General features: G+C 37.9%; 2 protein-coding genes across 8 annotated transcripts; both read left to right on the top strand.

Annotated features, from left to right (window-relative positions):
* Positions 1 to 5,077: 5,077 nt before the first annotated feature.
* LOC131314608 (copper-transporting ATPase HMA4-like) lies at positions 5,078 to 15,748 on the top strand. Of its 4 annotated transcripts, none has more exons than XM_058343384.1 (9): positions 5,078 to 5,270; positions 7,397 to 7,668; positions 8,934 to 9,679; positions 10,104 to 10,575; positions 11,268 to 11,435; positions 12,414 to 12,668; positions 13,274 to 13,396; positions 13,769 to 14,254; positions 15,147 to 15,748. In XM_058343384.1, exons 2-9 carry the CDS (start codon positions 7,399 to 7,401, stop codon positions 15,540 to 15,542), a joined length of 2,916 nt encoding a protein of 971 aa, XP_058199367.1. In that variant the 5' UTR covers positions 5,078 to 5,270; positions 7,397 to 7,398; the 3' UTR covers positions 15,543 to 15,748. The 4 variants fall into 4 exon arrangements, with proteins under 4 accessions (XP_058199367.1, XP_058199366.1, XP_058199364.1 ...); XM_058343383.1 differs by having other exon boundaries at positions 7,383 to 7,668; XM_058343381.1 differs by lacking the exon at positions 5,078 to 5,270 and adding an exon at positions 5,285 to 5,426.
* A 1,279-nt stretch (positions 15,749 to 17,027) lies between these two features.
* On the top strand, positions 17,028 to 20,508 carry LOC131314611 (uncharacterized). 4 transcript variants are annotated; one of them, XR_009196460.1, is made up of 4 exons: positions 17,041 to 17,199; positions 17,328 to 18,963; positions 20,075 to 20,131; positions 20,212 to 20,356. XR_009196460.1 is itself a non-coding variant. In XM_058343387.1 (2 exons), the coding sequence occupies exon 2, from the start codon at positions 17,516 to 17,518 to the stop codon at positions 18,878 to 18,880; it is 1,365 nt and encodes a 454-aa protein (XP_058199370.1). In that variant the 5' UTR covers positions 17,028 to 17,199; positions 17,328 to 17,515; the 3' UTR covers positions 18,881 to 19,244. The 4 variants fall into 4 exon arrangements, 1 of the variants encoding a protein (XP_058199370.1); XR_009196461.1 differs by lacking the exons at positions 20,075 to 20,131; positions 20,212 to 20,356 and adding an exon at positions 20,381 to 20,508; XR_009196458.1 differs by lacking the exon at positions 20,212 to 20,356 and having other exon boundaries at positions 20,075 to 20,205.
* Positions 20,509 to 27,078: the final 6,570 nt, after the last annotated feature.

Raw genomic sequence — 27,078 nt, 5'->3', positions numbered from 1 at the left:
CATTAAACAAAATCCTCGTGGCAGTATCGCTGGCTTAAAAAAAAACGTAAATTAGTTTCAGAAAAGAAAGGTTTGGGCTGTGGCACCCTTTATTTGGGGTAGGCCCATGCAAGGACCTTTGTTTTGGGTTTGAGCCCAGTAGTGACCAAAGGCTTTGTTCATTGAATCGGTCTTTCTAAATCTAAATAAAAATACAGTATTTGTGAAACTTGTCACAAAAAAAAAATAATAATATTGTGGGAAATCTGAGAAATAGTATTTTTTGATACCATGAACGTCGCTAGAATAGCTATGTATATTTGCAAAAATTAACCTAGTCTATTTCACTAAGAAAAATAAATTAACAAGGAAAGATCGTAGGAAAAGAGGGGAAGATATGGATTCCAAATTATCAATAATCATCTTCATTTATCAAGTTTTTATTGTGATTCTATGGTTTGAGTTATACAGTAACAATCAAGAACAAAGAAGAGAAAAAAACAAACAAACCAACCAACAAACGATCACATACGAACACAAGGATTTACGCTTGTCGGTATAAGATTGATACCTTCGGTTCGGACTGAAAAAAGAAGTAAGATATATGCACGTGAAATCTTTAGGGTCTTATTCGTCTGGACGGAGGTCACCAAAATTTGAGGCTAATCTCAACAAATCTCCAAATTGAATTGAACTCTATCGAATTAATCCAACATCATAGAACAATTTCATCACCAAACACTCTTCTCCAACACCCCCAAGGCCAATCAACTTGACAACATGACAGTGTATACCAAACCCCTAGAATCATAGTAAATAATTGAGATCTTGTAAATCGTACAAATCATTTTTGTGAAATTAATCATATTTTCACCAAATTATCAGCAGAGCAACTACTCGTTACTTGGATAGTGGATAGTGGAGGGCCTAATGGACATGCACCACACCCGCATGCTGAGGAAAGCTGCAAAGACAGGACCTCCATGAACTCACCTGGTCCCAACCAAACATCTTTTGGTGTCAATGCCCAAAAATGCACAACGCATAATGCACGGAGAATATTTTCACCTTTGTGAAGCATTTCTGTTGTTTTTTATAATCCAAGTGTTTGGGTCAGTTTACACGCACCGTGATTAATTCTGGAAAATCGATTTCATCGTTCACTTGTGGGTAGGGTTGTAAACGAGTCGAGCCGAGCTTTGTCGAACTCGAGCTCGGCTCGAACCTTAAAGAGCCAAGCTAAGCCATTTACTAAATAAGCCACGCATCCCTTAATGAACCAAGTTTTTCGTCGAATGAGTCACGCTCCACTCGACTCATTTACTAAATGAGCCAAAAACTCGAGGTCCAGCTTAGCTCGTTTACTAAACGAGTCGACCCGAACTTGCAAGCTGTTCGGTCCATCTACAACCCTACTTGAGGGGGTCCCAATTAAAATTACAGCAAACCTAAGTCCTATAAAGCATATCTACCTTTATAGGGGGTCCCAATTAAAAAGTTGATGTATAATACTTAAGAGGTTTCGAATCTAAGATGGAATACAGCAAACCTAAGTCCTATAAAGCATATCTACCTTTATTGGATTGCATATGGATTGCATATGCATTGCATATTGGGTAATTAGGGGAAGGCATACATTGTTTCTCCCGTCCTAATGTCAGCTTGGCATCAATTGGAATCGGGTAACGCTATCATGTGACTATGGGAATTCACGAATCTCCTTTTTACGTAACAGAGTTATATATGTAATGGATGTCAATCTCGGTCAATTTGCGCTTACCTCAACGAATAATAAGGTCTTGAATTTAACGATTGGAGACAAATCCTAGCTCTCATAATTGCCACAAGGCTTGGACGTTGCAATATTTGGTCTCTATAAAATTTAAAAACATGCGACTTCATGAAGAATATGAACTTCTTGTTTTCTCATACCCACCTGACTTATGAATCTCTTTCTTTTTTCCATTGACTAATGTCGACTTCTATCAAGAAGCAAAAATTAGAACTTGAAAGCTGGCTTAGTTTGATTGAGTGTTAACTTAGTTCGTTATTAACCATCTAACATGTGTGTGAAATTTTCTATTCAAGAAGATTGACTTTTAGAGGCCAAATCAAATCTTGTCGTCTTCTATGAGGGCTCTATTCTTCATTTTTCTTTTTTATGTCGAGAGTGAAGAAATATATTCAAAGACTCTAATGCATGGAACGGTACTATACAAATTATGTAAGATCCGTAACAATTAAATCAAGCTCAATACACAATAACTCGTACTCATCATTGGAGAATCTAATGGCATCCGTAGTGCACTCGATTGCTCAATCACCTCTGATAATTTGGAGGAAGAAAATAAGTTGACAAACGAAAGACTCATATGTAGGTTGATCCTTAATTTTTGCAATTTGAAAAAAATTAATCCATGGTCCATTGACCTCGATCTCAATGGTATAAGCTAGGATGACCAAATAAACTAGCCATAGTTGGTTTCAACCAAAGCCAGCTCGCAAGTTTCAATTTTTTTCAAGCAAGAGAAGAATTACATTCAAGAGTTATGATAAGTGAACAATATATTAGTTATGCAGGATTTGCAATAAACAAATCAAGCTCCATACACAATAACTAACTCATACAGGTTAATCATTCATTTTTGCAATTTGACAAAGTTTGATCCATCGACTTCTCGGTCGTACAAGGATGACCAGCTAAGCTAGCTAGCCATAGTTGTTGGTTTATAAAGCTTCTCTTCTAATTCTTACTATGATAATCGAGAATTTTTCAACTATTACCATTTGGAAAACAATTTACGAAAGAAAATTTATACAGGAAACTCATTCACAATGATGTTGTTCCGCTGTATAATGGTGGGTATTTTCGGTGTCAATGAAATTACGACAAATAAGACTTTATTGATAACAAAATTATTGTCTGTATTGACATTATTTCCCATTACTCACTGGGGACAACAATTGACTAGTGGGAGTTCGTAGCTCTCAATAAACAATTGACTATATCCACCGATAACATATAGGTACACGTTAATTAAGCCACATAATGCGTGAGTGGGAGCAGGAAAGTTGTTTTTCAAAAGCGTCCTAAAACAGTTGGAATTCGCGAGAGCGAAATTGAAATAGTGAGCATATATAGAGAGGACTCATGAGAGTGCGAGTGAATGCCATATTGAAGAATTATGCGACTAGAGATAAATGCACCATTAATCACAAAGCATACAGGTGGGTTAAAAGAACCGCTAAATAATTGTATATATAGATCGTGGCAATTGTGTAGGGGGAGTGATTTTGTCACTCCCTTTTTTGTTAATGTCACTCATGTTTGCGTCTTTATTAGATTATTTATTTTGTGAGAGAATGTGAGTGACCTTAACAAAAATGAGAGTGACAAAATCAATTCCCTTGTGTAGTCTAATGTTTATAGTGCGTGTTGGCTTGAAAATGGACTCTTTTCAGAATTGATGAATGAAAACAAAAAAAGTCACATGGGAAGGCCATCCCAACTTGTAATGTATCCTATTACTGCAATTTTACCAAAAAAGAGTAAGAGAAAACAAATTAACAACAAACACAAAAGCATGCAAGAGATCTAGCTAGCTAGGACAAATTACTCAGTTCACCTAGCGCATTGTTTCAGGGGCCTTCCTCGCTACACATTGGTATCCGTATATTTTGTGATGGGCCACCCAGAGACAGAGCCAGAATTTTTGTTTAAGTTACCAATTCGACAAAATGAACAAACAAATGGTTCGTACGTACCAAATGAACTAACTCTGGATGAATCTGAATCTGAATCTGATAATGGGCTCACAGCGCGCGTACTGTTATGCATAAGGGCTCAAGGCAGAGAGTTGATCCCTAAATAGTGGGGGTGGGGGAGGGGGAGTGTTTGTGCCAATCACATAAGCGAAACTAAAAATGAAGGTAGATTATCAGTCGCATAAAGGTAAAGGAAGTGTGCACTGCATCCTTTAGTGCTTTCTGCATCATTTCTAAAAAAGAAGAAACTTGATAAAAGGCTACACACAAGACTTGTGCATGAAAATATGAAAACATACAAACACAAGCGAATAGGATCCCAATAGGAATGGGGTGCTGGCAAGCACCACCGCTGTACACTGTGTAGAATAGTCGATTCGGCTGTTTATTTCGGTATGGACGGTTCGGATTAAATCCGTGTAGGATGGCCGACTCGGCCGTCCATTGCGGGGTTAAGATTTGAGTCGTCGATTGCTGAGATGAACGGCAGGATCGGCCGCTTTACACGCACTATCTATATGGAGAGATGCTCGACATCATCTTCAATACATGGTTACCGATTGTGGTATAATAACAAAATTCTGGTGTAATTAATTGTAAAACTGGATGGCTACGTCCCATGGCTGTTTAAAAATACAAGATCGAACAAATCTCAAATGTTTGGATTCTAGTTTTCGAACGAATTGATTAGAGTGTTCGGTTTTAGTTTCCGAACAAGAATATGAATGTTCAGATTTTAGTTTCCAAACAAGTTATAAAGGTTTGGACAATATTGTCTTTCGAAGTGTTACAGAAAATACAAATAAAAGGTTAATTTTATAAATTTACATCATAAGAGAACAAAAGAGATAAAAAGGGGTGTGAAAATCAATTACGAAACCAAGGAGTAATTTGTCAATTTATGAGAATTTTTCGAGTTTCGTGTGAGTACGAGAAATTAGGAGACATGATCCTTTTTCTGCCGAAAATTCTTATGCCTTTGTGCCGTGAGTTTTACCACTGTTGGATTTAAAATATTAAAAAATTACGTAATCTAACGGCCGAAAAATCTCTGATACAGAGGCACAAGGATTTACTGAACAAAGGAGATAGGACCCCAGAAATTAGAGGGCGTGAATAGAATTTCCCAAAGCTACGCGGTTCTTGATCCGACGTTATTAATCTTTGGTGGGAAGTGGAGACCCCACCATATAAGACGTTGGATTCAAAAGTTTCCAAAAACCCACCGAGAAAACCCTAGTGAACACGAACACTGTTGCAGAAGTTTGCTCCGCTAACCGACGTACCCTCTCTCTCTCTCTCTCTCTCTCTCTCTCTCTCTCTCTCTCTCTCTCTCTCTCTCTCTCTCTCGTGTATAAACCCTAATTATCATAATATGGTGACCACTCTGTGATTCTCTGCTCTAACGTTATCCACAGTTTTTTTTCCCGAAAAAGTTCCTCAAGAAAAAGAAAGAAAGAAAGCCCTCTTTGATTCCCGCGCCACGTGATTGGGTCGTTATCAGATAGCACTATCACGTAATTAAGGTATTCCTTGAAATGTTTGTGTTGTGGACACACGCACACACCCCACTATATATATGTTCACATGTAGGAGTATATACTGTATACGGATTAGTGTTTTGAGATTGGAGAGATGTGACTGTGTGATTGAACCAGGCTTCTTTTCGCTGCGAGATTTAGGTAAAAAACTGTACTTTTGGGAATTTGGAAGTTTATTTTGTGTTTAATGGCTTCTTGTTGCTGTTCAATGTGGGGAGTCTAGATCGTTTCAACTTTGTTTTTTTTCTTAAGAGTTGGCGTAATTTTAGGCTCTGTTTGGAACTTATAGAAAAGAAAGGAAAGGAAAAGGAAAAGGGAGGAAAATAGGAGAGAAAATTTACTATTCATTGAACTCAAAACTTTTATTTTCTTCTGTCTTTCTCTGGAAGGGAAAATTTTTTAATTTTCTTTTCCTTTACTATTCATAAGTTTTTTTCTTAAGAGAGCCGTGCTCGGATCAATACATGAACTGTTGTATCTATGTAGAGTGTGTGTTAACATTGTATATTTGAAGGACTCAGGGTTAGCGCAGTGGTAGCCACCTAGCAATCTGAAACTTTAGTCATGGTAAGACTCCCACCAACGTGCTATTGTTAGAACTGTGGCTCATATGTTAAGTATGAAGATATACTAAGGCCTTCTAGAAAGAAGGCCACATGCTGGAGCGTAGCAGAATGAGTGGAGCGAAGCGTAACAAGTGGAGTGTAGCTGAAGGCCCAGGCGTTCCGTAATTGGGGGGTGTAGGGGGCTACGCCCCCTGCGGTATGGTACGGTATCGTACAAGGGTATTTTTGGGGTACAGGCCAAATCCGGTTAGGGTTAGAATAGAGTAGGTATAAATACTCTATGTTGTAAACCTTATTCCATACTGTGATAATAAAGAACAGCAGTCGCTCTCGCTCCCGTGGACGTACCTAGCTTTGGGGAACCACGTATATCTCTGTGTTGATTTCTTTACTGTTTATACTCGTATATCATGCGTGTGTGTGTGACGATCCTAATAGCTATCAGTTCCTATATTAGGCCAATCTAAATGGGGCTTTTCCCTTGCTTTAATTAGGCCCCGCTAGTGGCCAGTTGAGATTTGAGGTACAAGTACAACCGTATCTTTGGGAATTTGGAAGTTATTGTGTTTAAAATTGACTCTTGTTGCTGTATAATGTGGGAGTTTAGATCGTTTCTACTTTGTCTTTTATTTAAATTTGGTGTAATTTTAGAGAGCTGGGCTCAGATCATTCATTAACTAATGTATACATGCCCAGTGTGTGTTAATATGCAGTGGCACTACCTAGCAATCTGAAGCTTTAGACAGGGTTAGACTCCCATCAGCGTGCTATCAATTCCTGTACTAGGCCAATCTATATGGGCTTTTCCCCACCTTTAATTAGGCCCTTCTAGTGGGTGGTTGTGATTTGAGGTACAAGTACGACCGTATCTTTGGGAATTTGGAAGTTATTGTGTAAAAAATGCTTCTTGTCGCTGTTTAATGTGGGATGTTTGAAGTCGATAGTAGATTGTTTGACTGGGATTTTTCATTCAAGCTAGTGGAATTTTAGTGAGCTGTGGTCGAATCAATACATGAATTTTTATATGTATCACATTTTGCATTAATTATGTAAATTTGAAGGACCTAGGTGGCACAGTCGTAGTCACCTGACAATCATTGTCGTCTGAAATTTTAGTGTGGAGTTTGACTCCTTGCAACGTGCTATATTCATGTATTAGGACAATCCACATGGGGCTTTGCCCCAGCTTTAACCACCCCCGGCTAGTGGCTGGTTGGGATTTGGTTCCCAAATTAGTGGGTCTATTGGGCCAGACATCGAGTTTATTAGGATTTGAAATGGAACATACTTAATTTGAATTGTTAGCCATATTTTTTTCTTTCTCGAACTAAGGTATTTGGGTTTGAACTGGAAAACAGTACTTTTTTAATTTTTGCCTTCGCTGCTTTATAGTGATTTGAGTTGTTTGTTACTGACAATGTTTATCGAATTGACTTCTCTTTGGCTCTGAATATTTGCGTTTACCCTTGGATGGCTGGTACATTATGCATGGAGAGTTTAAATTCTGTTAACGATTGATTCTTGTTTAGAGTTGATGATTTGCAGTTATGGGCGGAGAATTGGAAGTTAATGGAAAGGGTGATCTGAAAGCACCATTTTTGCGATCATCAGAGAGTGTTGCAGTTAGCCTTTCTCCTCCAATTCATAAAGGGGATGACAAAGTTAAGACTATAAAATTCCTGATAAGAGGCATCAAATGTGCATCAAGTTCAACATCCATAGAATCTGCACTCCGGAAGCTTAATGGTGTAAAAAATGCTATGGTTTCACCACTTGAAGGCCAAGCTGTGGTCAGATTCATGCCAGACCTCATCACTGTAAGTTGAATTGGAATCACAGACGTAAAGATTGTGTATCAACTAGATTGTATGAGTATATGGGATAGCTCTTGTACCATTTCCTTCTCCCTCTCTCTCGCTTGCTTATGTTCGGTTTATCATTTTCTACCTTTGCCTGTGGATAAAGAACAAAGAATGAAGTTAACTTGAGTTTGATTACAACTATGTACTTTTTTCAGCAAAGAAATATTATCAATACGATGAGTTACAATGACTAAGAGGAGATGGCATAGCAGTGCAAGCCTCGAAACACCAAGATTGGCAAGAAACCAATCACAAAAACAGAAAATAAAAAAAATTGAAAACAGTGGCAGCCGATACAAAACTGAAGATAACAGTTTCCGGGAAATCCTTCAAACCTTCAAAGACCAAACCCCATGGAGACATCTAACAAAATCTTGGATGCTGTAATCCTTGATATTCATCGCTGAGATCACCCACAAATCAACTCTTGCTTTGCATAACTCAGCAACCATACCCCAATCAACAGTTGATTGGGGTATGACTGTCCACTTAGTTTTATTCTAGTTTTAGCTTGATTATGCCTAAGTCTATATGTTAGGTGGTATGTATGGGCCAAGACAAATTCGTTTGCCTCTTTTTTTGTTCGTTTGGAGGTAAAGAAGAGAGCCGAAGTCACAAAAACGACTTTGAAGATTTTAGAATAGAATGAGTGATCAAGTAACGCCAGTTACAAATGAAAGTATCTACCCAAGCATAAGTCATCATGGCTGCTCAATATGGACTGTCTTTTTTCCATACACATGCATGTATGGACGAAAGAGTACGTAAGTGCCATGTTTATCCTCTTTTGTTTTGGTAATCATGTCTCATGTCCTCTACAGCAGCAAAAAGGAACAAGAGAAAATTGAGATTGAAAGGTGTATCACCTTTGCTATATTTTCAATCCACAAGCACTTTTTGTACTGCAACTTTTACATACTTTGGAAGACTTGCAGCTTAACTATAGAGACATTGCTCCTGGCAGTTTTTGGTGGAAGAGCCTGGCCTCAATGCCTTAAAGCCAAAAATACTGCATCTTTAGAGGCATATCCTTTTCCGTTTTTTCTATTATAACAACTCTAAATGCATTCGATTTTTTTTCTTTTAAGCTTGGATACCTAATGTGAAGCCTAATTTAGACACTAGTCCAATCTTTACAAGCAACTTTTTTTATCCTAATCTTTATATGCAACTTGACATGTTGTAATCTGGTGGACTTATTCATTCACAATGACTATTAGGCAAAAACAATTAAAGAAACTGTGGAAGCCACAGGTTTCCAAGTTGGTGAATTCCGCAACCAAGATATAGCAGTATGCCGACTTAGAATTAAAGGGATGGCATGCACAAACTGTTCTGAGTCTTCTGAGCATGCCCTTTCCATGGTTGATGGAGTGAAAAAAGCAGTCGTGGGTCTGGCCTTGGAAGAAGCAAAAGTTCACTTTGATCCAAATGTCACCAATACTGATCGTATAATTGAAGCAGTAAAGGATGCTGGCTTTGGAGCTGATCTCATAAGTTCTGGAAATGATGTGAATAAAGTGCACCTACAACTTGAAGGAATCAAGTCCGCTAAAGATTTGATTAGTATTCTATCCTCCCTTGAGTCATTGGAAGGAGTTAATCATGTTGAAATGGACATGGAACACCATAAGGTTAGTGTTAGCTATGACTCAGATATCACAGGACCAAGGTCTCTTATAAATCGCATTCATGAAGCAGGCGGCAGCTCCAACTTTTACAATGCAAGTGTGTACATCCCACCACGACCTAGAGAAACAGAGAGGCAGCATGAAATCCAGACACATAGAATCCAGTTCTTATGGAGTTGTTTATGTTCAGTTCCGGTTTTTATTTTCTCCATGGTACTTCCCATGCTTCGGCCTTATGGGAACTGGTTAGACTATAAGGTTCACCACATGCTCACTGTTGGGATGCTTATAAGATGGGTTCTTTGCACGCCAGTGCAATTTATCGTTGGCCGAAGGTATTGTACTAATTGCTTATCACTTTTTCTGTATCCAAATTTGGTTTCCTTCGAGGAGACTACAATGAAATTATTGGTAGAATCCCCACTATTTCGAAGTTTGAACCTACCGATGCACCAAGAAATGGCAAACATGTAAACATACCTAATTTACATTGAGTTGTTTCGGAACTTGTTAAAAATATGCCACACTGACATGTTCATGCATTTCCCAATCTTTCAACAATCTCATTATGTTATGGCTAGGTTTTACCGTTTTAGAATGCTTCTGAAACGTTCACAAATGGTGCAAAACACTTCCTTATCCTATCTAATGGAAACAACATACCAAAATGAAACTTTGATCCTTGATCCAATCATGTTAATGGATTCTTTTTTAGATCCAAAAATCTCAGTGTCTCATGATTTTGGATCTCCTTTTCAGGTTTTATGTGGGATCATATCATGCTCTGAGACGAAGATCTGCTAACATGGATGTTCTGGTTGCATTGGGCACTAATGCTGCTTACTTTTACTCAGTATATGTAGTGACAAAAGCTTTGACTTCAGATACTTTTGAAGGGCAGGATTTCTTTGAGACTAGTGCTATGTTGATATCATTTATTCTCCTAGGAAAATATTTGGAAGTTGTGGCTAAAGGAAAGACATCCGATGCTTTATCGAAGTTGGCTGACCTTGCCCCTGATATAGCTCACTTGTTAACATTGGATGGTGATGGTAATGTCGTCTCAGAGATGGAAATCAGCACTCAACTACTACAGAAGAACGACATAATTAAGATTATCCCTGGGGGGAAGGTTCCTGTTGATGGCATTGTTATTAATGGTCGGAGTCATGTGAATGAGAGTATGGTCACGGGAGAAGCAATGCCAGTAACTAAAAGTCCTGGTGACAAGGTACAGATGTTTTGTTTGCCTTTCGTAGTAAAATTGATACTTTTGACTTCCTTTTTGCCGTTAACTTCTTAGGACCAATCAAAATACCTTCACCTGAAACCACCTGGCCAAAAAATACCACATGATCTAGCCAAAACTCAGACTTGCTCAGTTTTACATGTATCTTCTTCTCTTTCAAAGTATTTGTATTAAGTTATTAACATGATGCCAACTTGCATCATCTCTTGACCTCAGAAAAGAAAAGATTTAAAATTTAAATAATTTAAAAAGACCATAAGGCCTTCCCAACAAGTGACTTCATTACAAAATCCACCAACATAAAGGAAGACTCATGACCCCTCTCCTTGAGAAAAAACATGAACTAATGAACCAAAATTGTCTTCAAAAAGACAAATGAAGTTAGGTTAACTTGAATATAGGTATCACCTTTTGTGCGCCTGTAGGTCTTCTGGCTTCTTTCCCTCCGTAGAGGCACCACATGAGGCACAAAGGAGCACTCTCCAATCATTCCTTGCCCTCCTGAAAAGAGACCTTTGAGCTGAACTATCGGAAAGCAGTTAACGGTTTCCTCCATTCGCCGACACATCGAAAAATAGCAAACAGCATGCTACATAAGTCTCTAGCCTTGTGATACTTGTGCAGTTATAGAAATGCTGACAGGAAATTGGATCTTTAAATAATATCATGAACAGGTTATTGGTGGAACCGTGAATGAGAATGGATGTTTACTTGTTAAGGCCACTCATGTTGGTGCAGAGACTGCGCTTTCCCAGATAGTCCAGATAGTTGAAGCTGCTCAGCTTTCCAGAGCACCTGTTCAGAAGCTAGCTGATCAGATTTCGAAGTATTTTGTACCTACAGTGAGTTCATTCTCCCTTTATGCCGAATCAAATTTGATTTCTGTAAAAGGATCTTTTATAATTTTATTAGAAGCTTTTGCATAGTTTCCTCACCTTTTATGCTAAATTTTCATCTGCCATAACTCTATAAAGGCAAAATCAGGATTCAGAAACTGGCCATGAATTGTGAAATTCAAATCATGTTGGTGAGGCAATAAAGATATCAGCAGAACATACTGCAACCCAAAATCCAGTGACGTGCTCTTTGTTCCTTGCATATTGCATCTATCGTGGCCCATTCTTTTTGACAAAATTTCCCCATAGAATATCATCTTTTTTACCAGTGAAAAAAACTACATTCATTATGGACTTATGTAACATACAAGTGCCCCTTTTTTGGTGTGTGTGACAAGGCCAATTTGTACCAAACGCCTATTGGGTAAACCCTGGCTACCTACAACCACCCACAAGCCATGATATCAGGTAGCCAAGCCGTTGCCAGTGGGAAGCCCCAAAGCCACTTTATGCCACCATTTAGCATGAAGTTTTCAGAATGCATCCAGTTTTGTGCTACAAGACAAGATCATCATTTCACTAGTGGAGGGAAAGCGTGAATAATCCTGACACCTCCTCCTTCTGCCGTAGTTTTAATGACCTTCATTTCTCAGTAAGGAACAAATCTAGCCTTTTATTCTTGCCACAATATTGGCTTGGTGGTGAAGTGCCTTTTTGGCAGGACATAAAGGGGTATTCGTTCTACATGCTTTAAGAATTGGATGAACATATGAATATCTTACCGCATCTGTTCACCTAGATGTAAGACTTCACGAAGACAACTGTTACCTTAAAAATCATTTACATTTGTGCTTTTAGGATATAGCTTTGATGACAGGGATGGCTTGCAGTTTGTGTCCATCGTGCCAAAATTTATGCAGATTTTGCGTTTTTAGTAGTTCACATTATAAGAAAATTTTACTTATATTATTGCTTAAATTTCAGATTGTTCTGGCTGCATTTATAACATGGTTGGGATGGTTTATCACCGGTGAAGCTGGTATCTACCCTAAGCATTGGATACCAAAAGCCATGGATGCTTTTGAGCTTGCACTGCAATTTGGCATTTCGGTACTGGTTGTTGCATGTCCCTGTGCTCTGGGGCTAGCAACCCCTACAGCAGTCATGGTTGCCACAGGCAAGGGAGCTTCACAAGGGGTTCTTATAAAGGGTGGAAATGCACTTGAAAAGGCTCACAAGGTGTTTGCCCTCGAAAACCTACACATCTTCGACCATATTCTCTCTGAAATATGTGTTTACATTCGACTATATTTTCTACATGTGGCTCGAAAGAAGTTCATTCATGTTGGTGAGTGATTTTGAAATTCTTGGGGATCAATGGAGTGGTTCTATTCTGATTTCGTAGGCGGATGCTTTCTGGGAAATTTGGTGACTGTCCACTGCTTATCTATATTCTCTATGCAAACACTAACCTGAAGGACTTTGACATCACTTAAAATAATACAAATTCTGCATTGGTGAATATCCATTCCATTTTATTCCAGATTTTTTTTATTTAAACAATCAATCTTTTGTTGGTTATTCCTTCACGGCGATGGAAAATACTGGTCTCTGATTTTTGTTATATGGTTTTTGCCTTTTGGGTAGTATACTCCTTTCAGATTATAAATTTGTGACATTATCATACCTAAGCTGTAATAGTGATGGCGGTTTCCTTATCCCCCCACGCCCCCTTTTTTTCACTCTGGACAGGAACAGAGCTCGTTTAGCAGTTCATCTCCTGTCACTATTTACCTTCAATTTTTTTGTTCAGATCTTAATGGACCCATATTTTGACCATGCAGGTAAAAACAGTTGTTTTTGATAAAACAGGGACATTGACTATTGGAAAGCCAGCAGTGGTAGGTGCCATGCTCTTTTCGAAATTCTCCGTGGAGGAATTCTGCGATGTGACTATTGCTGCAGAGGTTGGTTTCTTGTTCGTAGTCTCAATGTAAAATTCAAGATATATGCACTGTATGAATTTTAGGTGCCACCTAAAGATATGTTCAAAAGGGTGCACGGGACGGGAGTGTTTACTAAAACATGTGGCAAGACTGTTTGCAATTACCCAAACCTAAATTGATACTTTATGTCAGTTTGAAAAGCGGATGTTTATTTACTTAGTTATCTTGGTGTCTGTTTTGATGTGGTTAATGCAATGGATAATCTGGAGAACATCAGAAGATCACAATCACGTGCGTCAAGAAAATATACTGAAAGGAGATGTGAATCGTGAATTTATTGTCATGTAAAGGAAAACCATTGTGTAAATGTTCATAATTTTTTCTCAACTTCAGGCAAATAGCGAGCACCCAATAGCAAAAGCTGTGTTGGGGCATGCGAAGAAGATAAGGCAGAATTACGGGTCTCGAACGGTACACATCAAGGAGGTGAAGGACTTTGAAGTGCACCCAGGATCCGGGGTAGGTGGAAAAGTTGGAGAGAGAAGGGTATTTGTTGGGAACAAGAGGCTTATGCAGTCTTTTAATGTCTCAATTGATCTTGAGGTTGACAACTACATTTCAGATGCTGAGCAACTGGCTCATACGTGTGTTCTAGTTGCCATTGACCAAAAGGTTGCTGGAGCTTTTTCCGTGACTGATCCGGTGAAACCTGAGGCTGAACGTGTCATAGCTTATCTCCAATCAATGGGAATCTCGAGCATCATGGTCACTGGGGATAACTGGGCTACAGCAACTGCAGTAGCGAAGCAGGTTGGAATTCAGAAAGTGTTTGCTGAGACTGATCCATTGGGAAAGGCCAATAAAATAAAAGATTTGCAGGTACTTCGTATCTTCAAGTTATGCTCAGATCAACTTTAATTGTGAATTCGATAGTCGAATTTTCGTTAGCCAATCGGTAAACGAGTGTTTGACTGCATAATTGGGGTAAAATTATGAATTCCTAGACCAGAGGGAATAGTAATGACTGCCTAAGGCAATTGGTTACCAAAGCTTAAAATGCTTGCCCTTACCTTACTACATTGACTTCCATGCAGTGTGTAAAATCAGTCCAACCGTTAAACTAGTGATTTCTAAACTTCGAACTTGGATTGCTAAGTTGGTTCCTATATGTTTCTAGAGGAATAAAGGGTCTTAGGTTTACATATGAAGTCAGTGGACCCGCATGACATCCTCTGCTAAGTACTGTTTATCATCTAAAACTGATTTCCATTAATAGTGGACTTACTATGTTAATCAAGGTGAGATGAAGAAGTCAGCCAATGGGGTTTGTTAGTGCATGGATTCATAAGTGGGACTCTGGTTGTATTTTTATCACAGATTCTGGTAGTTTGGTTATCCTTTCCCTGTGGAAATAGTTCTGTGTTGGTAAAAGGCAGCCGGCTATGCTTTACAACGTAATCCTTTAGTGTTAGTTGGCTTTCATCAGATGCTTCAATTCTGTTTTTCTTGTTGGTTGCGTGATGTTCGATTGTCATTCAGTTTGAAAGATGTAGAACCGAACAGACATGGTCATTTTTATTGGTTTGCCTGAAATATGCACTTACTAATTGTGTTTATGTTAGGACTTCGGTGAAAACCATTATTGATGTACTAGCGCACATGGAAAACCACAATGAAGGGATTCAACAGTCTTATTTAGAATACATCGAATAAGCATGTTCACATAATTTGTTCGTCTTTTTTGACGATTTGAACTACCCTACAAATGCAGATGGAGGGTATGACGGTGGCCATGGTGGGAGACGGAATAAACGATTCCCCAGCCTTAGTTGCTGCAGACGTTGGAATGGCAATTGGCGCTGGTACAGACATAGCCATAGAAGCTGCTGACATAGTTCTCATCAAGAACACCTTGGAAGATGTAATCACAGCCATACACCTGTCCAAAAAGACAATGTCCCGTATTCGACTCAACTATGTTTGGGCACTCGGATACAATGTACTTGGCGTGCCTGTTGCTGCGGGGATTTTGTTCCCCTTCACCGGGGTCCGCTTACCCCCTTGGCTGGCTGGTGCTTGCATGGCTGCTTCATCGATTAGCGTGGTTTGTTCTTCGCTCCTTTTGCAGTATTACAAGAAGCCTTTTAACCTGAGAATCAACAAGTAGCTTCATAGTCGAGGTATTAGCTTGCATTAGCAATTAGTTGGTAAATATCATGAACCAGGAAATTTTCTGTGATTACAAGACTAATTTGCAATTCGATTTAATTAGTCACCCTGCTTGAATCGAGAATCCCGTGCACTTACTGGGATTTAGTAATTGCTCCATCGAGAAAATATCTTGAATCTCAACTTCGTTTGCTATTGTTCTCAGTTTTGCTTTTTGTTTTCCTTTCTGTGTTCGTTCTTGTTTTCAGAAACAAAAACCATTGAAAGTGATTTAAGAGGCCTTCTCAGTGTTTCTTGAAAAGGGTCCAAATATTTGTTGGAAAAGTGATTTATAACCATAGTTTTAGCAAAGTTAAGGTGGGTCCAAATGACAACGTGTTCGCTTTCATGAGGAGATAATTGAATGGGTAAATTACATTGAACTCCCAAATAACCGTGGTCCGAGTTAGATGTCATACCGAACCGACCTGTGGTTTGTGGATTTATTTGGCTCGGTCCAACAGCAATTAACAGTTCGGTCCTTAAATTCTTACGAAATATATAACGATCCAAAATTGGCTAACCATGGACTCTCTTTTGGTTTCAACGCTTGATTTTAAAAAATACACCTATGAAGGTGACATGGAGGCCAATGTGTGATTAAGCACTAATTCCCCCAAACATGGGCTATTAAAAAACCGGATTGATCTGGATCTTGTGCACTTTTTTTTTTTTTGGAAATGGCAACAAATTTATTAAGAAACTTGATAAGGGTACATCAAGTATGGGGGAGAAGGGGAGGGAAATTCAACAAAGAGTTGAATGAAAACACTTATTCAGACAAGCTTAAAACATCTGGGGGCTAAGTTCGAACTGTGTGCACTTTAATTTGACAAAGTTAAAAACTTAAAAGAATAAAAATAAATAAAAAGGTGTATGATGCCTCAGATAGATGGCTAAAACCACTTCCCAATTAAGAGCAAGATCAACTGTATGCCAAATTTTTGACATAGTAAAAAATTAAAAATGACAGAAAGCTCCCCACCATGTAGCCAAACTTTATGCCAAATTTTGGGAAAGGTATTTGGCGGTCCGTTTTTTTGGGTCAAATTTGACAAAAAGTTGAATTTGTCAAATCTTAACCACCTCATTTAATTCAATTCAATTAATCATCATTCCTTATCCCTTCTCTTATCGTTCCCGGATAAGAAAAGTATAAATCGCTTGTAAAAACAATTGAGTTTGATCTAATTAAAGTAGAAAAAATTTGGCTCGGCTCGTGCATAAGTTGAACACATATAAACAAGCCGAAGCTCGAACTCTTTAAGAAAAATTTAACAACAAATAATTTAAGTTATTTCATTAGTATAGTACTAAATTTAAATAATTTCTTATATTAAAGTACTAAGGTTAATTTTTTACCACACATATTGCACGATCGTACTCGAGTTGAATTTTGGCTAACATTCTAGATAGAAAAAAGAGTGCGCGAATCAATTCCTACGGAGGAGAGAGAGTGTACTCGAAGGTACTCCAATAAACTTGTACCGGAGATTAACCAACTAGAGCAAAACAGACCTTACTCTCTCTCCTCGTTTCCAAGATCAGACAATTCCTCTTTCTTTCTGTCTGTCTCGATCGACCAACAAGACTTGTCCATTACAGATCATGACAAGGTAAACTGACGAATCTACTTATCTTCAGATTCTATTTCTACTCATTTCAACATTCATCTGACAAACAGCAATAATATTTTGGTATGTTAAACGAGTTACTAATTTTTGCATTAGGGTTTTGAAAATAGGGTTGGAAAGTATTGTCTAGAGTTTTTGCCATTCAGTGGTTGCAGTGCTAGGGTATATGGGCTTTCGTAGAGTATCAAGAGGGTTGATGATGTGTAAATTTGCGACGAAAGAATCGACATAACGAGGTATAAAGCATGCGTAATGGGTTTTCAGTTGCAATATTAGGGCACTGAGATAGGATTGGAAAATGAATAATTCGGGTTTGGGAGCAGGTTTTTTGTCGAGTCCGAGTTGTGGGTTTTTAGACCTTGAATCGCCAATTGCAAGGCATGATCAAACGCCACTGGGTCACGTATCTAATACCCATCACCATCGTCGCCAAATGAAATCCTCAATAACAGGTATTGAAAATGACCTCCCCATTAGACTTATGGAAGCGAAGGGTTCGACCCAAAAAGGTTTCCTAGATTTTGGCAAAAGGAAGGCGGTTGCCTCTGTTGATGTTGGAAATAATAATGGTAACAGCAGTAGTGAAGAAGGGGAAGAAGATGAGCCTGGTTATGCCGAGGATGGGAATGGCGAGTATTGCAGTGGGGCAAAGGGTAAAAAGGGGTCTCCGTGGCAACGAATGAAATGGACTGATGATATTGTTAGGCTTTTAATTGCAGTGGTTGCTCGTGTTGGTGATGATGGTACTCTTGACGGTGTAGAAGGACCAAAGAGGAAATCTGGGGTTTTGCAGAAGAAAGGGAAATGGAAAATGGTCTCGAAAATAATGATTGCTAAGGGTTGTTATGTTTCGCCCCAGCAGTGTGAAGACAAGTTTAATGACTTGAACAAGAGGTACAAGAAGTTGAATGACATTCTTGGGAGGGGAACTTCGTGTAGGGTAGTGGAAGACCCCACTCTCATGGACTCCATGTCGAATCTCTCAACCAAGATGAAGGAGGATATAAGAAAGATATTGAACTCAAAGCACCTGTTTTACCAGGAAATGTGCGCTTATCATAACGGAAAAAGGATACCCAATTGTGATGATGTTGATTTGCAAGTTCATTCTCTACCTCTTGTGAGATGCTCAAAGGACACTAACGGTGAAGAGGAAGAAGCTGAAGAAAATGATGAAAGTGACGATGAATCAGAAAATGAGGAGAATGACGATGTGAATGAAGATAGGGTCAGGGTGGGGGAACAAAAGAAGCCAAATGAAGAGGATAGTAGTTTTGGGCCCCATCCTAGTGCGCTAAGTGGTTTTGAAGCTGAAATGGCTGAGATTTTCCAAGATTCCACAAAATCCCTGTGGGAGAGGAGACAGTGGATTGGAAAAAAGATGGTGCAACTTCAGGAGCAAAGGGTATGCATCGAAGCAGAAGCTTTTGAGTTGGAGAAGCAGTGCTTTAAGTGGCGGAGATTCTGCGGCAAGAAAGAGAGGGAGCTAGAGAGATCGAGGCTGGAGAATGAGAGGATGATGCTAGTGAACGAACGAATGGGATTGGAACTGAAGCAGAAGGAATGGGAGATAAATTTGAAGAGGTCAGAGGCATCTTTGGATCCTAGTTCTATTGATAGACTGCAAAGAAGAGATCAGATTGATTTGGGTAGGCATCCGTAGCTCCTCCAAAAGTGGTCGATAATTTACTGCTGGTGTCTTGAAGATAGTCGGCCAATTTTTTGCTGTGCAAACCATGCATGCAGGTGACTTGTTTTTATATTTTTAAGAATTATTTGCAGGAGTAAACGAAACTATGAATGATGGGTTGTTGCCGCGCTGGTTCTTTAAGTTGAGATAGTAGCATCAGGTTCTTCTTTCTAGTTTTTTTTCTTTTACAAACTCCTAACATTTATAACTTGTCCTGACCATGTAAGATTTCTTGTCGTGGTTAAGTATTTTGGAACAGAGTGGGGACAAATTTTCATGTAAACACCTTATAATTGCATCCATCTGTGCTGAGCAAAAAAAAAAAACTGCATCCATCCGTTTCTGTGTTTATGGTTCACAAAGACCTATGTTTCCTATTGCATTGTTTTCCTTTAATGAGCATGAACCATGTCATGTAGATTAATCTGCGTTCTTGCTGAAGATTGATGCCACGAAAGTTCATAACTCTGTGAACTAGTTTCGGATCTTATGCTATTGATGGGTTTTATTATAGGATACATCACATCTGATCTAAATACGTAGGCAGTGGCAGACCCAGGAATTTCATATACTGGGGCTCCTTTTTGTTTTTTTGATTGGCGGGGCATCTATTATTCACAATCTTAAAAATATTTCTTTGTATGTATATTACTAATTATCCTTCAACCATTGAATATTGATCACTTATTCTATTCCACAATCTATTTTTCACAATCTTCATGGCTGAAAATACCCTTTCAACTATCGCGTGACAACCGTAAGATTAATGCCAAAGTCAAGAGCAAGTAAACTAAAGGATATAGTAATTTAGTAATTTTATTTTCGTAATATTATGGATTGGGATAAGAAAACAAAAATAGGTAGAACAAAAATAGAGAGACAAAAAAAGAACAAGGGATGGGAGGGCCTAGGAATCAAACCCAGCCACCTAGAACTTTTCTAGGCCTGTAGTAACCACAACACCATACTAATGGTTTGTGCTAGTGTAGGAAACTTTTTTGTATTTATATCTTAATTTTTGTTATTATTATTTTTTTTAAAAGGCGTGGGGGTCGTACCCCAACGTGGGTCCGCCCCTATACATAGGGACATTTCCTTTGGGCAAGTTCTATGGAGAAAATATGATCTTCGTTATTTATAAGAGATTGAGTGCTATCTTCAATGCAGGAGTTAGAATGTGCGAGGTTATTTCTTTGCTATCAATGCTGAGGAGCGCCAATTTGAGTCAGTTCATCCAATTGCATCCTCATTTCCTGCTAAAAATCTTCACACTTGTGTTTATTTTTGTTTCTTTAATCCTGCAGTTGATGATTGGTTATTTGGGTTCTTCAGTCTAGTTCACAAAGTAGAACACGGGAATAAGTTCCTGAAAATCCTGATTTGTGCATCAGTTTACTTTTTGTACACCTCCCTATGAAGCTCTGACACACTTAGTGATTGCTGTATCAATGGCGGACATGTCGGGACACACAGGAATATGTATGGAAATAAGTTTTACAGGTCGGGGACATGCGTGTCTCAAGTGAGATACATATGGGGTCACGGTGTGGTGTCACTTCTTGATGTAAAATAACATATTTCGAGAGTCAAAATTTATAACAAACTTGTCACCTATGCCTTGTAGTTTGTCTTTCTAATACATATCTTAATTATGTAGGACTCGTGTTACTTTTTTCTGTTGTGCTAAGTTGGTCTTTGTTTTCAATACTTTTGGTGTCTGCAGATAATTATCTTAAAAAATATGTATGTCATATTTATTGTGTCCCTCGCTGCATTCGCATCCCTTTTAAGTTACAATAACCGTGTCAGTTCATGTGTCCGCATCCGTTTCATGCTTCTTAGTACACACTAGTTACCATAGTCAATGAAAGTACTTGAGATCTGTTCACTGAGAACTTCTCCAATATCCACTTTGCCTTATTGGCGGGGTTCTTGAGCTTCTACTGATGTCTAATATGCTCAGTTTATGTGTGGTTTCTGTGAAAATTTTGAAGCCTGCTTAAGTTGACTCTTTGCATCATGGGACATTGGTTGTTCTAGTTGTTTTGGATACCTTTCATTCCTTTTCAATCTTTTTCTTTTAAAATCCGTGATAGGATCCTAAATTCATATATATATATATATATATATATATATATTTTTGGGGGGGGGGGGGGAGGAGATCTTTCTCACTTGTGTTCCTTTGAAGTTCCATGGCTCTGCTATATAGTGTGGAGTATGAGATACTAAATAGCTCTTCCCTAGGCACGACTTAGGGACTCCAAACCTGCGCCTGATCGCGTGAGGGACCAATCACTCATAAGTTTTTCGCCCCTCCACCAAGGGCTCGTGGGTCACAAGAGGGTTGCAAGGCACAAGGGGGCCGTAATCTCCACATCTCATACCTCAAACCTGCAACCTCCTGAACTCAAAACCTTGCAGGAGTGAACGGATCGCCGTTATGCTACCACCCCGGTGGTAGGGCAGGATGTAGTTACCGATGTAGTTACCCCTATTTGAAATCGTTATTTGTGACGCGGCGATATTTTACGCTATCTTATCTTCCAGGGGCAGAGGTAGCTGAGGGTGATCCCATTTCTTTTTCTTTTTTTTTTAAATTTCATTCAGATAGAAAAATAATAAAGCCAATCCCTTGATCTCCATTACAGCTCGATCTACTTAGCAGAAATACAGAGCACGTGCCGACATGTGCTCAAGCTCCCTATATATATATGGAGTAAAACTGAAGGCATTTTTTTTCAATAAAAAAATGAAAAGAATAATTGTATTTTTTTTAACTTTTCCATTCATTTTCACGATTTCCAAACACTCCCTTAAAAACTACTCCCTGCTACAAAACGAATATGCATATAATTGAAGTTGTAAGTTGTGTGTTTTTGTAATTGTTCTGTTTATCGTACATTTAGCGGTGTTTTTGTAATTGTTCTGTTTATCATACATTTAGCATTACAATATCTCTATTATAAAACAGAAGGGTGTGGGGACAAGTTGTTGCAACGGTTCAGATTTGTTTGATCCAAGGGTTGAGATGCATTTTTTCACATTTTATGAAAGTATCCACATTTACCCATCATATTACATAAATGACATCTGTTGTCTAAGAGGAAAAAAAAAATCAGAATTCAAATTTCACAGCTCTCTCTCTCTTTCTCTCTCCGTGTGTGTGAAAACAAAAAAAGGGGGAAAGCAATTCTCCTTGCTTCCTTTCTACGAGACCTTTCCTCCCCTATGGGTTGATTGTCTTTGGGGAAGGGGCTCCCCCCTTGGACTGCCGAGCACTGAGACCGTCCACCGTCCACTCCTCCTCGACAGTCAAATCCCTCGGAAGAAATCAAATCGGGAGAGGTATTTTTTGTTGCTCACCATGTATTTGTTAAAATGCTCTCTTCTATTTTGTATACATTTCCTCCAAAATCTGGAGAGGTATTTTCTATTGCCCACCACGTGTTTGTTAAATGCTCTTTTCTATTTTGTAGAGTTGTAGAGACTTTGTGGGGTTTTTTTTTTCCCCATTTTGAACAGCGTTCTGCATAATTTCATGAGTTGCTAATTTCTTCACTACACTGTTTGCGTATTCGCTTACTACATATCAATTAAAAAAAAAACTTCGCCGTTCAAAAAAAGAGAGGTTAATTTTCAGCAATTTGTAGCTACCTAAAAATTGAAATAATGTTTTGAGTCACTATCAAGATTTAAAGAGTATTTCAATTCCAATTGGAGTGAGTAGTGCCGTAAGCACGGACAAGCACTAGTGGTATGATAACTATACGTGGGTGGTTACGAAAAATTATTTTGCAGATTTTGAGATTCTAGCTTTGCAAAATCAGTTGGAGTGTTTGTCAAAAAATTTAAATAATAGATTCTCGGATTCTACAGATTTTGAAAAGCTAAAAAAGGAATGATATTCTAAAAATTCCAAAAGCTGGGTTTTGGTAGCTTTTGGAGCTTTTCGGTTAAGGTTTATGAAAGCTGATTTTTCAATTTTTTGCAATAAACAGTATTAGCTTTTACTACAGCTTAATGATAATTTTACAGCTATAGTAAACATGTTTATCTATTTGTACAAAAATCTAAAATCAAGAATCTGAAGCTATAATCTAAAATTAATACCCACAGCTATTACAAACACGCCCTATATATATTGTGGTTGTATGTTAGTACCAAACGAGTCATGTTTAATATATCGGCGAAATATTTTCTCACTGACATGTGTTTTTGCCAATACAGATGTGACAATTCTCCTCGAATCCAAAAGATGGCCACCAACATCGCTCTTAAGATTATGTTTCTTGTTGATTAAAATGTATGGTATTGTTGGCTCTCTATTTTGCAGTTTCAACATGTCGTTTGTGACATTTGTTATTTGAGTATAATTCATTATTTACCGATAATTAATTTATAATACATTAAGTTATTTTTGAGATTAATTAGGGAGCCAATAATTAACCTTTTTTTTTTTGGCTTCCAGTCAAAATATTTCCTATACAAATCAATAAGTTCTTCAAAAATAAAAAATATCAATAACAATAATTAATTTAAGACAAAAGGTTTGGTAGTTTGCCCTACCTTTTAATTTGACTTATCAAACAACAATCCTGCTATGAGTAGAGACACTGGTAGAGATTCTGATAGAGACAAATCTAATTAATTACATTTTATACCCTTAATTTTAAAAAACTATTATGATTTAGTTCTAATTCTGGAATGGTCTTGCTCTGTGATACTGGAATTTTGCTTCTGCTAACTGGTTTTCTAATTCTCTAAGCTTATCCTGTTCTTTTCTTATAAATCTGGTAAGTGTGGTACTATATCTAGGTCTGTGAATATATATGGGCGTCCTTAAAAGTGTATCTATTAGAAAATTCTGGAAATGTATTTCTTCTCGTAATCTATGAATATGTATTAGAATAAGTTCTTTCTTGTTCATATATGCAAAGGGTTTGTGATCAAATATTTGTAAATCCTACTCGGTACTTACCACCACATGATCCAGATGAACTGTTTAAAACAACTTGAATACTGTTAAAATCATATATCGTATTACCCATTGATTAATCTTTCTTTTCATTATCCTTTTCTCCTTAGGTGTCAAAAATTCTATTTAGAGAAATTTCTTATTTTCCTTCTTAACCTACCTCCGAATACTACTCCCTCAACGCCACCTTTGGCTAAACGGGTACAAGACTCAAGAAGGCTTTATGGTTTAAAGGCCTGAAGTCATTACTCCTCAAAAAATTTTAAAATTCTAAGGTATCGTGATATGAAAACTGGATTAAAACTCTTTGGGTAATACAAGCATATGGTTTATACAGTATACATCTTGTTTATAATCATAGGGGTGTTCCCTTTCGGGAGTCCCTAAAGAACAATAGAGAACTGAAGAAAGACTTACAATATTATTGCAAACTGCTGATTACAGAGACTCAATTGCTGAAGATTGACTCGACCAATTGCAACAAATGCTTACGGATAGCAAGTGTTCAAGCGCTAGGAGAGTCGTATCTATTAATGAAAGACTCGACTCAATTTATAGACCAACTCAAAGTTAAAATGACCGGTAACCTATTAACAAAAGAGATCCGGTTTTCTAAAGAGAATAGTAGATGCCGCGTGATCTCTGGCCCGCATCGTCACATCTTTCAACTTTCTCTTTTGAAAAAGAAGACCCTTCATTATTGCTGCTGGTGAAAGGTAGTTGGAATAGTAGGAAGTGGTTGAAACTGTCTGTCGGATAGTGGTTGAAACAGTAAAAGCTGTTAATGATTTCTCCTTTCGGTGAATTTCTTTTACTGATGACAATGATGCTGTCGGCACTTCATCTCTATCCTTCCATTGCATTATTGAGATTTTGGACGGCCTCATCATCAAAATCATAATCATGATCTTTTTCCTGACTGGATAAAACTTCTCCTGTTGACATGGCTCTTTGCTGTTCTTTCTGCTCCAAATAATATCTGACTAAATTATCATGTCCTGTTTCAAAATGAAATTTTAGTTTTGGAATGTGATCGTTGGACCTAATTTTTTGAAATAGGTCTTCACATATTAATGGTGCCTTTCCGTAGTCATATAGACTGTCATAATGGAATCCTTCTGCTATGGAGAAGGCAATAGCATGTCTGATCTGTTTTCTTATGGAATTTGTTTCACAAATCCATGGGGCGTCATTGTCGCAGTGATGAACACGTCTGAGGATTGTATTGGCTGGATTAGTGTTGATGTGAATATTATGGTAAGCAGGAATGAGTTGTCCAGTAAACGTCCATTCTGGAAGTTTTGATTCCACAACAGCTTCTACTGCTGTACCCTGTTCTGCCATGGAATTAAGAACACAAGCTGCAATCTTTCTTCCAAATCTGTTAGTATCTTCTGGGTCATGGAATATGATTTGTTGAATATATCCAAAATCCAAAAGAGTTGCTTCTGTAATTTCTACCATTTTATCTTTGAAATTAAGATAAAAGGGTTTGAAATTCTTCATGTCTATGTTGGCCATGGGAATACTGTAAATGAGTTGACAAGTACAGGTCATCCGTTCCAAGGGTATCTGAATGCAGGTTGGTTTGATTTCTGGGCATGGAACAACATCCTTTTCTTGTAAATAAAGGGTTTTCCAAGAAATTGTGAGACCCGGAATACATCCTTCATTTTGATTGATTTTGATCAGCTCTGAGAATAAAAATTCCTGAAAATGGGCTCTATCTTGTCTGGCTAAATGCTGAATATGGTTGATAACATCTGAAGGGAATTTTGAAAGAAAGGTAAAAGCTTTTGGTTGTAAAAGCTCAATAGGATCATATTCCTTACTCCACTCACTCTTTTCTTCATCTTCCAGTGGGGAAGACTGCTTTCTCACTTTTACCAGTGGGGTAAAAGGGCTTCTAATCTTTTCGAGCTCCTTCTCTGATTCTAACAACTTCTTTTTGAGAGTTGTTATTTTTTCTTCAAGCCTTCTCTGGTTATTGATTAACTGTTGATTGGTTTGCTCAAAATCTTGGTTTTTCCTATTTAAAAGTCTAAAATTTTTAGTCATTGTTTCGCAATGATCACAAAATCTTAGCTGTTTAGAAGGTGGTTGATTGAAAACCTGGTTATTTTCAAAACTTGCAATCTCCAGGGTTGCTTGAGTGTTTAATCTTCTGGAGGACTCTGAAATATAAAAATTATTTCCAATGGTGCGATTTGCCCACTGATTTGCTTCAGAGAAAGTATGAAAACCTTTCCATGTTGAGGAAGGGATTCCATCAATCTGTTTTAAAACTTCTGGCCAATAGGAATAAATTCCTGGAACTCGGCCTATAGCTACACAATAAAATGAAAATCTTTTTGTTGGATTTGACCCATTTTGTTGATTAAAGAAAATGTTTAAAGCGTTTAAACAACCTAAAAATCTAGGAACATCTTTGTGAGAGTCCCAGAGATTATCTAAAAGACACTTCTGTTCCTCACTGATATTGTGGATGAGGTACCTGAATTTTGATCTGGATTGTTCAGGAAAAACTCTGAGAGTTATACTCCCAAAAGTTAAAAACTTCTGATCTGTTCTGGTTGAACTGGTTATACTGCTGGAAGATGCCATCTGAGAAATCAAAAATATTAGTATTTATTTCTCTGGATAGATAATCTGCTAAAGTGTTTTCTTTTCCTTTGATATGTTCAAATTCTACTGTGTAACCATTACCTGTTATGGTATCTACAAAATTAAGCCATCTACGAGTACTAATCTTTTTCTCATTGAGAAGCTTATGAAATTTAACAATTGCTTCACAATCTGTTCTGACTGTAAATGGTTTAAATAACCATAATTTAAAACTATTAATGGCATTAATGACTCCTAATATTTCACAATCAATACTGGCTAAATTTCCCTTTTCTTTGTATTTTCCACTAGAGTATCTACAAATCTTTTCTGTTGATTTTGCTGAATATTTAGTAGGTTTACTGAGGAGTATTGCTCCCCATCCTTTCTCACTTGCATCTACTTCTATTACTATGTAATCAGATTCTAATGGTAAATCTAGCTCTGGTAGATTTTTGCAAATTTCCTTAATTTTTCTGACAAGATCAACATCTTGCTGGTTGAAGTATTTTTGGCCTGTTGGGGTTGTTTTACTGTACAAAGGTCCTATGATTTTGCTAAGATCCTTTATGTAAGGTCTAGCATAATTCAA

This window comes from Rhododendron vialii, chromosome 13a (genome assembly GCF_030253575.1).
Source record: "Rhododendron vialii isolate Sample 1 chromosome 13a, ASM3025357v1".
Lineage (NCBI taxonomy): Eukaryota > Viridiplantae > Streptophyta > Magnoliopsida > Ericales > Ericaceae > Rhododendron > Rhododendron vialii.
Note: the sequence above shows the minus strand (reverse complement) of the source record. Positions and strands in the feature narration are given on the sequence as shown.

Excerpts from the sequence above, each read along its gene's own strand:
- LOC131314608 (XM_058343381.1), top strand. The coding sequence starts at position 5,324 with ATGTTCACATGTAGGAGTATATACTGTATACGGATTAGTGTTTTGAGA. Across the intron at positions 12,669-13,273 it reads CACTTGAAAAGGCTCACAAG|GTAAAAACAGTTGTTTTTGA; the intron begins GTGTTTGCCCTC and ends TTGACCATGCAG. Across the intron at positions 14,255-15,146 it reads ATAAAATAAAAGATTTGCAG|ATGGAGGGTATGACGGTGGC; the intron begins GTACTTCGTATC and ends CTACAAATGCAG.
- LOC131314611 (XM_058343387.1), top strand. The coding sequence starts at position 17,516 with ATGAATAATTCGGGTTTGGGAGCAGGTTTTTTGTCGAGTCCGAGTTGT.